The sequence below is a fragment of the Grampus griseus genome, assembly GCF_964374135.1.
Source record: "Grampus griseus genome assembly, chromosome: X".
NCBI classification, from domain to species: domain Eukaryota; kingdom Metazoa; phylum Chordata; class Mammalia; order Artiodactyla; family Delphinidae; genus Grampus; species Grampus griseus.
In genome coordinates, this window is record NC_138999.1 from 53761500 (window position 1) to 53773654 (window position 12155).

Below are 12155 nucleotides of genomic sequence, written 5' to 3' on the forward strand. Positions count from 1 at the left end.
GTTGTCCTCTTCAGGAGTGGAGTTCAGCTTTAGCTAGAAGAATATGGTGTGGTATTCGGAGAATTTACCTGGCAGAAAGTAAAAAAGAGTTCTTAAAAGATGTGTATGTTTCTGCACCCTGTTGAAATGCCATGTTTCTCTTCCTTCGTTTTTGTGATAAGCAGTTAACTTTAGATATGACTTTTGTGTGGGGGGGGGGAATTAAACCACTATGACCATCACTGAAAATTTTGTGTCTAGATTTAGTAGAGAATTAGAGACCCTTAGATGGCTCTGTAGTGCAATGGATAGTGCATCGGACTTCTCGAGACTCTATTTCTTTAATGTGAGTCCAATCATTTTTTATTGAATTATAGTTGATGTGCAATATTATGTTAGCTTCAGGTTTACAACGTAATGATTTGACATTTAACTACATTACAAAATTATCACCCCAAAATTCTAATAACCATCTGTCACCATACAAAATTATTACGACATTATTGACTATATATTCCTTATGCTGTGTATTGGATCCCTGTGACATTTATTTTATTATTGGAAGTCTGTACTTCTTAATCCTCTTCACCTATTTCACCCAACCCCTCACCCTCACCACCCAGCCCCAGCCAGCAACCACGAGCTTGTTCTCTGTATCTATTGGTCTGTTTCTGTTTTGTTATGTTTATTCATTTGATTTGTTTTTTAGATCCCACATATAAGTGAAATTTACAGTATTTGTCTTTCTTTGTCTGACTTATTTCACTTAACATAATACCTTCTAAGGAATTCCCTGAAGGTCCAGTGGTTAGGACTCCATGCTTTCACTGCCAAGGACCCAGGTTTGATACCTGGTCAGGAAACCAAAAACAAACAAAAAACAACAACAAAAATAATACCTTCTAGGTTCATTCATGTTGTCTCAAAAGGCAAGATTTCATTAATTTTTATAGCTGAATAATATTCTCTGTGTGTGTGTGTGTGTGTATACACAAATATATCTCACACCTCTTTTATCCATTCATCTATTGATAGACACTTAAGTTGTTTTCATAGCTTGGTTGCTGTAAATAATGTTGCAATGAACATAAGGGTGCATATATCTTTTTGAATTGGTGTTTTTGCTTACTTTGTGTAAATATCCAGAAGTGGAAATGCTGGTAGTTCTATTTTTAATTTTTTGGGGAACCTCCATGCTATTTTCCATATTGGCTGTGCCAAGTTACATTCTCACCAACAGTGCAGGAGTATTCCCTTTTCTTCACATCCTCACCAGCACTAGTTAGTTGTTGTCTTTTTGATGATAGCCATCCTGATAGGTGTGAGGTGATAGGTGTGAGGTGATATTGTGGTTTTGATGCATTTTGTTGATGATTAATGAAGTTAGGGATCTTTTCATATCTCTGACCAGTTTTTAATCAGAAAGTTTGGGGCTTTTTGTTATTGAGTTGTATGAGTTCTTTATATATTTTGAATATTAAGCCCTTATCTAACATGTCATTTGCAAATATCTTCTCTGATTCAGTAGGTTGCTTTTCTTTTGTTGATAGTGCGCAAGCACTTTTTAGTTTGATGTAGTCTCATTTGTTTATTTTTTTCTTTTGTTGCCCTTGCCTGAGGACACAGATCCAAAAAATGTTGCTAAGACTGTTGTCAAAAAGCATACTGCTTATGTTTTCTTCTAGGTGTTCTATGGTTTCAAGTCTTACACTTAAATCTTTAATCCATTTTGAATTTATTTTTGTATATGGTGTAAGAAATTAGTCCAGTTTGATTCTTTTACATGCAGGTGTCCAGTTTTCCCAACACCATTTATTGAAGAGGCTGTCTTTTCCCTATTGTATATTCTTGTCTCCTTTGTCATAAATTAATTGACCCAATAGACTTCGGTTTATTCTTTGGCTCTCTATTCTCTCCCATTGATCTATGTGTCTGTTTTTGTACCAATACCACACTATTTTAATTACTATAAATTTTTAGTAAAGTTTTAAGTCAAGGAGCATAATACATCCAGCTTTGTTCTTTTTTCTCAAAATTGCTTTGGCTATTCAGTGCCTTTTTTGGTTCCATATAAATTTTAGAATTATTTATTCTAGTTCTGTGAAAACTACCATTAATGTTTTGATAGGGATTGCATTGAATCTGTAGATTGCTTTGTGTAGTATGGAAATTTTAACAATATTAATTTTTTCAATCCATGAGCAAGGTATATCTTTCATTTGTTTGTGTTGTTTTCAATTTCTTTCATCAGTATCTTATCCTGTTCAGAATACAGGTCTTTCACTGCCCTGGTTAAATTTATTTCTAGGTATTTGATTCTTTTTGATGCAATTGTAAATGGGATTGTTTTGTTAATTTCTCTTTCTGATAGATGGTTTTTAGTGTATAGAAACATTAGAGATTTCTGTATATTAATTTTGTATCCTGCAACTTTATCTCATTTGTCAGTTCTAATAGCTTTTTTGGTGGAGTCTTCAGGGTTTCTATATATAGTATAATGTCATCTGCAAGAGGTTTTACTTCTTTCTTTCCAATTTGGATTACTTTTATTTCTTTTTCTTATATGATTGCTGTGGCTAGAGCTTCCAATACTGTGTTGAATAAAAGTGGTGAGAGTAGGCCAACTTGTCTTGTTCCTGATATTAGAGGAAATGCTTTCTGGTTTTCACAATTGAGTATAATGTTGGTTGTTGGGGTATATATGGCCTTTATTATGTTGAGGTATCTTAACTCTATACCCACTTTCTGGAGAGTTTTTATCATAAACAGATGTTAAATTTTGTCAAAAGCTTTTTATGCATCAATTGAAGTGATCATATGATTTTTATTCTTCAATTTGTTAATGTGGTATATCACATTGATTAATTTGCAGATATTGAAAAATCCTTGCATCCCTGGGATAAATCCCACTGGATCATGGTGTGTGAACCTTTTAGCTTACTGTTGAATTTAGTTTGCTAATATTTTGTTGAGTGTTTTTGCATTTATGTTTATCAGTGATTTTGGCCTGTAATTTTCTTTTTTATGTTGTCTTTGTCTAGTTTTGTTATCAGGGTAATGCTGGCTTGGAAGCAGCATTGAAAGCATTCCCTCCTCTTCAACTTTCTGGAATAGTCTGAGAAGGAGAGGCAGTAACTCTTTTAAAAATGTTTACCTGTGAAGCCATCTTATGCTGGACTTTTGTTTGATGGGAGGTTTTTAATTACAGATTTAATTTCATTACTGGCAATTGGTCTGTTCATATTTTTATTTATTCCTGATTCAGTCTTGAGAAACTGTGTTTCTAGGAATTTATCCATTTCTTTCAGGTTGTCCACTTTTTGGCATATAATTTTTTGTAGAAATTTCTTATAATTCTTTGTATTTCTGTGCTGTCAGTTGTAACATCTTTTTCACTTCTGATTTTATTTATTTAGGCCCTCTCTGTCTCTTTTGTTTGATGAGTCTGGCTAAAGTTTTATCAATTTTGTATATCTTTTCAAAGAACCAGGCCTTACTTTCATTGATTTTTCCATTGTTTTTTAGTCTGTATTTCATTTATTTCTGCTCTAATCTTTATTATTCATTTCTTTCTACTAACTCTGGGTTTTGTTTCTTCTTAATTTTCTAGTTCCTTTAGTTTAGATTCTTTACTTGAGACTTTTCTTGTTTCCTGAGGCAGGCTTGCATCACTATAAACTTCCCTCTTACAACTGCTTTGCTTCAGTCCCATAGATATTTGTATCATTGTGTTTACATTTTTATCTCAAAATATTTTTTATTTTCTATTTGATTTCTTCAATGACCTATTGGTCATTTAGTAACATGCTGTCTAGACTCCATGTGTTCAATTATTTTCTTTTAGTTGTTTATGTTGTAGTAAATTTTATAGTCTCATATCATTGTGGTCTGAAAAGATGCTTGGTAATATTTCAAGAGTCCAATCATTATAAGCAGAAAAATATAATGTCAGACAACTGTAGTTTCTTAGGAAGAAAACACTGTGTTCTAAAATACTTTTTCATAAGTTTACTAAACATGATTATGGTATGTGTGTTTATTTGTAGGAACTGGTAACATCTAAACATAACAAACCAAACAGGCAAACCCTTGTGCCATCACTACCACCCCATTTTACACAAAGGGAGGCCAATGTACATGGATTCCAAGAAGGCTAAAAAGAAAAAGAGCTGATTAGACCTCAGATTGCCCACTAAACGGGATGACGGCCACAGCTGCAGTGGAAACACCAAAAATGAAGAAGAATGCCTCCAAGGAAGAGAAGCAGCAGCCTAAGCAAGAGAACACAGAGCAGCATAATGCTGATTCTGAAGAGTTGAACTCTGAGGGTGACCCTGAACAGATGAGCCTTAAAAGCAGCAGTAATGACAACAGCTGCCAACCTGGAGATGTTCAGTTGAAGAAAAAGGATATTCCCTCTAAGCCACACCGCCAGCTTTGTAGATCACCCTGCCTAGATCATCCAAGCTTCTCCCAGAGTAGCATTCTACAGGATGGGAAGCTTGACTTGGAAAAAGAATACCAAACCAAGATGGATTTTGCTTTAAAGCTGGGCTATGCAGAGGAACAGATTCAATTAGTACTGAATAAGCTGGGTCCAGAATCGCTTATTAATGATGTACTGGCAGAACTTGTCAGACTTGGAAACAAAGGTGATTTGGAAGGGCAAGTCAACTTGAGTTTGTTAGTGCCTCGGGGTCCCAGCTCCAGAGAAGTTGCAAGCCCTGAACTGTCTCTTGAAGATGAAATAGACAACAGTGACAATTTGAGACCAGTTGTCATAGATGGAAGTAATGTGGCAATGAGGTAAGACTGGTATATTTTCTTTCTCTTTCTTTAAAACTGCCCTGTATGCAGACATTGCTTAGCAGACTATCTAGAGGTACATTTCAATATACAGTTCTATATAATCTTCATAGCAACTTTATTTTACAGATGAGAAAACTAGAGCTCGGCAAGGTTAAATGACTTCCTTGCGAACACTTGATATAGGTAATATGTAGCAAAGTGAGGATTTAAGTTTTCTGGTTTCAGATGAATGAAATGAAATTAACATTTGTAATCTATTTTGTGCCAAGTACTTTGCATATATGATTTAACTTGCAGGTGAGCCAACTCAAGTTCAGAGGTTAAGTAACCGCCAAGGTTACACAAGTAATAAATGGCAGTTTGTATTAAAACCTGAATCTGACTCCAATGCTCCTTCTGCAATATCATGCAACAGTATGTGGCTATTAATGTTATTAAGAATATTTGACATTGGGCTTCTCTGGTGGTGCAGTGGTTGAGAGTCCACCTGCTGAAGCAGTGGACGCGGGTTCATGCCCCGGTCAGGGAGGATCCCACATGCCGCAGAGCGGCTGGGCCCGTGGGCCATGGCCGCTGAGCCTGTGAGTCCAGAGCCTGTGCTCTGCGGCGGGAGAGGCCACAGCAGTGAGAGGCCTGTGTACCGCAAGAAAAAAAAAAGAATATTTGACACGGTTTCTATTTTTTTTAACATCTATATTGGAGCATAATTGTTTTACAATGGTGTGTTAATTTCTGCTTTATAAAAAAGTGAATCAGTTATACATATACATATGTTCCCATATCTCTTCCTTTCTTTTTAATAGTTATCTTTTATTTATTTATTTTTGGCTGTGTTGGGTCTTCGTTTCTGTGCGAGGGCTTTCTCTAGTTGTGGCAAGCGGGGGCCACTCTTCATCGTGGTGCATGGGCCTCTTCACTATCGTGGCCTCTAAGGTTGCAAAGCACAGGCTCCAGACGTGCAGGCTCAGTAGTTGAGCTCACGGGTCTAGTTGCTCCGTGGCATGTGGGATCTTCCAAAACCAGGGCTCGAACCCGTGTCACCTGCATTAGCAGGCAGATTCTCAACCACTGCTCCACCAGGGAAGCCAATCTCTTCCCTCCTGTGTCTCCCTCCCTTCCACACTCCCTATCCCACCCCTCTAGGTGGTCACAAAGCACCGAGCTGATCTCCCTGTGCTATGCAGCTGCTTCCCACTAGCTATCTATTTTATGTTTGGTAGTGTATATATGTCCATGCCACTCACTCACTTTGTCACATCTTACCCTTCCCCCTCCTCTTATCCTCAAGTCCATTCTCTAGTAGGTCTGTGTCCTTATTCCCATCTTACCCCTAGGTTCTTTGTGACATTTTTTTTCTTAGACACCATATATATGTGTTAGCATAAGGTATTTGTTTTCTCTTTCACACTTACTTCACTCTATGACAGACTCTAGGTTCATCCACCTCACTACAAATAACTCAATTTCATTTCTTTTTATGGATGAGTAATATTCCATTGTATATATGAGCCACATCTTTATTCATTCATCTGTTGATGGACACTTAGGTTAATTCCATGTCCTGGCTGTTGTAAATAGAGCTGCAATGAACATTTAGGTACATGACTCTCTTTGAATTATGGATTTCTCAGGGTGTATGCCCAGTAGTGGGATTGCTAGGTCATATGGTAGTTCTATTTTTACATTTTCAAGGAACTTCCATACTGTTCTCCATAGTGGCTGTATCTATTTACATTCCCACCAACAGTGTAAGAATGTTCCCTTTTCTCCACACCCTCTCCAGCATTTATTGTTTCTAGATTTTTTGGTGATGGCCATTCTGACTGGTGTGAGATGATATCTCATTGTAGTTTTGATTCACATTTCTCTAATGATTAATGATGCTGAGCATTCTTTCATGTGTTGCTGGCAATCTGTATATCTTCTTTGGAGAAATGTCTATTTAGGTCTTCTGCCCATTTTGGATTGGATTGTTTGGTTTTTGTTATTCAGCTGTATGAGCTGCTTGTAAATTGTGGATATTAATCCTTTGTCAGTTGCTTCATTAGCAAATACTTTCTCCCATTCAGAGGGTTTTCTTTTGGTCTTGTTTATGGTTTCCTTTGCTGGCCAAAAGCTTTGAAGTTTCATTAGGTCCCATTTGTTTATTTTTGTTTTTATTTCCATTTCTCTAGGAGGTGGGTCAAAAAGGATCTTGCTGTGATTTATGTCATAGAGTGTTTTGCCTATGTTTTCTTCTAAGAGTTTGATGGTGTCTGGCCTTACATTTAGGTCTTCAATCCATTTTGAGTTTATTTTTATGTATGGCGTTAGGGAGTGTTCTAATTTCATTCTTTTACATGTCCAGTTTGCCCAGCACCACTTATTGAAGAGGTTGTCTTTTCTACACTGTATATTCTTGCCTCCTTTATCAAAGATAAGGTGACCATATGTGCGTGGGTTTATCTCTGGGTTTTCTATCCTGTTCCATTGATCTATATTTCTGTTTTTGTGCCAGTCCCATACTGCCTTGACTACTGTAGCTTTGTAGTATAGTCTGAAGTCAGGGAGCCTGATTCCTCCAGCTCCATTTTTCGTTCTCAAGATTGCTTTGGCTATTAGGGGTCTTTTGTGTTTCCATGAAAATAGTGAAATATTTGCTTCTAGTTCTGTGAAAAATGCCAGTGGTAGTTTGATAGGGATTGCATTGAATCTGTAGATTGCTTTGGGTAGTAGAGTCATTTTCACAATGTTGATTCTTCCAGTCCAAGAACATGGTATATCTCTGCATCTAGTTGTATCAACTTTAATTTTTTTCAGCAGTGTCTTATAATTTTCTGCATACAGGTCTTTTGTCTCCTTAGGTAAGTTTATTCCTAGATATCTTATTCTTTTTTGAAATGGTAAATGGGAGTGTTTTCTTAATTTCACTTTCAGATTTTTCATCATTAGTGTATAGGAATGCCAGAGATTTCTGTGCATTAATTTTGTATCCTGCTACTTTACCAAATTCATTGATTAGATCTAGTAGTTTTCTGGTAGCTCCTTTACGATTCTCTATGTATAGTATCATGTCATCTGCAAACAGTGACATCTTTAATTCTTCTCTTTTGATTTGGATTCCTTTTATTTCTTTTACTTCTCGGATTGTTGTAGCTAAAACTTCCAAAGCTATGTTGAATAAGAATGTGAGAGTGGGCAACCTTGTCTTGTTCATTATCTTATTGGAAATGGTTTCAGCTTTTCACCATTGAGGATGATGTTGACTGTGGGTTTGTCATATGTGGCCTTTATTATGTTGAGGTAAGTTCCCTCTATGCCCACTTTCTGCAGGGTTTTCATCAAAAATGGGTGTTGAATTTTGTCGAAAGCTTTCTCTGCATCTGTTGAGAGGATCATATGGTTTTTCTTCTTCAATTTGTTAATGTGGTATATCATGTTGATTGATTTGCGTATATTGAAGAATCCTTGCATTCCTGGACGAAACCCCACTTTCTCATGGTGTATAATCCTTTTAATGTGCTGTTGGATTCTGTTTGCTAGTATTTTGTTGAGGATTTTTGCATCTATATTCATCAGTGATATTGGCCTGTAGTTTTCTTTCTTTGTGACATCTTTGTCTGGTTTTGGTATCAGGGTGATGGTGGCCTCGTAGAATGATTTTGGGAGTGTTCTTCCCTCTGCTATATTTTGGAAGAGTTTGAGCAGGATAGGTCTTATCTGTTCTCTAAATGTTTGATAGAATTTGCCTGTGAAGCCATCTGATCCTGGGCTTTTGTTTGTTGGAAGATTTTTAATCATGGTTGCAATTTCAGTGCTTGTGATTGGTCTGTTCGTATTTTCTGTTTCTTCCTGGTTAAGTCTCGGCAGGTGGTGCATTTCTAAGAATTTTTCCATGTCTTCCAGGTTGTCCATTTTATTGGCATAGAGTTGCTTGTAGTAATCTTTCATGATTCTTTGTATTTCTGCAGTGTCAGTTGTTACTTCTTTTTCATTTCTAATTCTATTGATTTGAGTCTTCTCCCTTTTTTTTTTGATAAGTCTGGCTAATGGTTTATCAATTTTGTTTATTTTCTCAAAGAACCAGGTTTTAGTTTCATTGATCTTTGCTATCGGTTCCTTCATGTATTTCTGATCTGATCTTTATGATTTCTTTCCTTCTGCTAACTTTGGGTTTTTTTTGTTTGTTTGTTTTTCTTTCTCTAATTGCTTTAGGTGCAAAGTTTGGTTGTTTATTTGAGCTGTTTCCTGTTTCTTGCGGTAGGATTTTATTTCTATAAACTTCCCTCTTTGAACTGTTTTTGCTGCATCCCATATGTTTTGGATCATCGTGTCTCCATTGTCATTTGTTTCTAGGTATTTTTTGATTTCTTCAGTGATCACTTGGTTATTAAGTAGTGTATTGTTTAGCCTCCATGTGTTTGTATTTTTTACAGATCTTTTCCTGTAATTGATATCTAATCTCATAGCATTGTGGTCAGAAAAGATAATTGATATGATTTCAATTTTCTTAAATTTACCAAGACCTGATTTGTGACCCAAGATATGATCTAACCTGGAGAATGTTCCCTGAGCACTTGAGAAAAATGTGTATTCTGTTGTTTTTGGATGGAATGTCTGACAAATATCAATTAAGTCCATCTTGTTTAATCATTTACAGCTTGTTTTTCCTTATTTGATTTCATTTTGGATGATCTGTCCATTGGTGAATGTGGGGTGTTAAGGTCCCCTACTATGATTGTGTTACTGTCGATTTCCCCTTTCATGGCTGTTAGTATTTGCCTTATGTACTGAGGTGCTCCTATGTTGGGTGCATAAATATTTACAATTGTGATATCTTCTTCTTGGTTTTATCCCTTGATCATTATGTAGTGTCCTTCTTTTTCTCTTGTAATAGTCTTTATTTTAAAGTCTATTTTGTCTGATATGAGAATTGTTACTGCAGCTTTCTTTTGATTTCCATTTGCATGGAATATCTTTTTCCATCCCCTCAATTTCACCCTCTGTGTGTCCTTAGGTCTGAAGTGGGTCTCCTATAGAACATAGGAGAGGCATATATATGGGTCTTGTTTTTGTATCCATTCAGCCAGTCTGTGTCTTTTGGTGGGAGCGTTTAATCCATTTACATTTAAGGTAATTATTGATATGTATGTTCCTATTCCTATATTCTTAATTGTTTTGGGTTTGTTATTGTAGGTATTTTCTTTCTCCTGTTTCTTGCCTAGAGAAGTTCCTTTAGCATTTGTTGTAAAGCTGGTTTGATGTTGCTGAATTCTCTCAGGTTTTGCTTGTCTGTAAAGCTTTTAATTTCTCCATCAAATCTGAATGAGATCTTTGGTGGGTAGAGTAATCTTAGTTGTATGTTTTTCTCCTTCATCACTTTAAATATGTCCTGCCACTCCCTTCTGGCTTGCAGAGTTTCTGCTGAAAGTTCAGCTGTTAACCTTATGGGGATTCCCTTGTGTGTTATTTGTTGTTTTTCCCTTGCTGCTTTTAATATGCTTTCTTTGTATTTAATTTTTGACAGTGTGATTAATATGTGTCTTGGCGTATTTCTCCTTGGATTTATCCTGTATGGGACTCTCTGTGCTTCCTGGACTTGATTAACTATTTCCTTTCCCATATTAGGGAAGTTTTCAACTATAATTTCTTCAAATATTTTCTCAGCCCCTTTCTTTTTCTCTTCTTCTTCTGGGACCCCTATAATTCGAATGTTGGTGTGTTTAATATGTCCCAGGTGTCTCTGAGACTGTCCTCAGTTCTTTTCATTCTTTTTTCTTTACTCAGCTCTGCAATAGTTATTTCCACTATTTTATCTTCCAGGTCACTTATCCGTTCTTCTCCCTCAGTTATTCTGCTATTGATCCCTTCTAGAGTATTTTTAATTTCATTTATTGTGTTGTTCATCATTGCTTGTTTCCTCTTTAGTTCTTCTACGTCCTTGTTAAATGTTTCTTGCATTTTCTCTATTCTATTTCCAAGATTTTGGATCATCTTTACTATCATTATTCTGAATTCTTTTTCAGGTAGACTGCCTATTTCCTCTTCATTTGTTAGGTCTGGTGGGTTTTTCCTTGCTCCTTCATCTGCTGTGTGTTTTTCTGTTTTCTCATTTTGCTTATCTTACTGTGTTTGTGGTCTCCTTTTCACAGGCTACATCTTTGTAGTTCCCGTTATTTCTGTTGTCTGTCCTCAGTGGGTAAAGCTGTTTCAGTGGGTTTTGTAGGCTTCCTGGTGTAGGGGACTAGTGCCTGTGTTCTGGTGGATGAGGCTGGATCTTGTCTTTCTGGTGGGCAGGTCCACTTCTGCTTGTGTGTTTTGGGGTGTCTGTGGACCTATTATGATTTTAGGCAGCCTCTCTGCTAATGGATAGGGCTGTGTTCCTGTCTTGCTAATTGTTTGGCATTGGGTATCCTGCACTGTAGCTTGCTGGTCATTGAGTGAAGCTGGGTGTTGGTGTTGAGATGGAGACCTCTGGGAGATTTTTGCTGTTTGATATTACGTGGAGCTGGGAGGTATCTTATGGACCAGTGTCCTGAATTTGGCTCTCCCACCTCAGAAGCACAGCACCGACTCCTGGCTGGAGCACCAAGAGCCTTTCATCCACATGGCTCAGAATAAAAGGGAGAAAAAAATAGAAAGAAAGAAAGATGATAAAATAAAATAAAGTTATTAAAATAAAAAATAACTGAAGAAAAAAATTTTTAAGTAAAAAAAAAAAAAAAAACGGATGGACAGAAACCTAGGACAAATGGTGAAAGCAAAGCTATAAAGACAAAATCTCACACAGAAGCATACACATACACACTCCCAGAAAGAGGAAAAGGGGAAAAAATAATATATCTTGCTCCCAATGTCCACCTCCTCAATTTAGGATGATTCGCTGTCTATTCAGGTAATCCACAGATGCAGGGTACATCAAGTTGATTGTGGAGCTTTAATCTGCTTCTTCTGAGGCTGCTGGGAGAAATTTCCCTTTCTCTTCTTTGTTCGCACAGCTCCTGGTGTTCAGCTTTGGATTTGGCCCCACTTCTGTGTGTAGGTCGCCTGAGGGCGTCTGTTCTTCACTCAGACAGGACGGGGTTAAAGGAAAAGCTGATTTGGTGTCTGTGTCTCACTCAGGCTGGGGTGAGGGAGGGGTACGGATGCGGGGCAAGCAGAGGCCTGCGTAATGTTTCAGCAGCCTGATGCATGCCATGCGTTCTCCTGGGGAAGTTGTCCCTGGATCACGGGACCCTGGCAGTGCCAGGCTACACAGGCTCCAGGGAGGGGAGGTGTGGGTAGTGACCTGTGCTCGCACACAGGCTTTTTGGTGGCTGCAGCAGCAGCCTAAACATCCCATGCCCATCTCTGTGGTCTGTGCTGATAGCCACATCTAGCGCTGGTCT

The 12155-nt window shown here is 37.3% G+C and overlaps 1 protein-coding gene across 1 annotated transcript in view; it reads left to right on the top strand.

Moving 5' to 3' along the window:
• Positions 1-4180: 4180 nt before the first annotated feature.
• The window catches only part of ZC3H12B (zinc finger CCCH-type containing 12B), a gene marked incomplete at both ends in the record, with an annotated part of 31363 nt that continues 23388 nt past the window's right edge, over positions 4181-12155 (top strand). The window contains one exon of the mRNA XM_082681836.1: positions 4181-4785. Coding sequence (XP_082537962.1) covers positions 4181-4785 — 605 coding nt within the window. The remainder of the gene's footprint in view (positions 4786-12155) is intronic.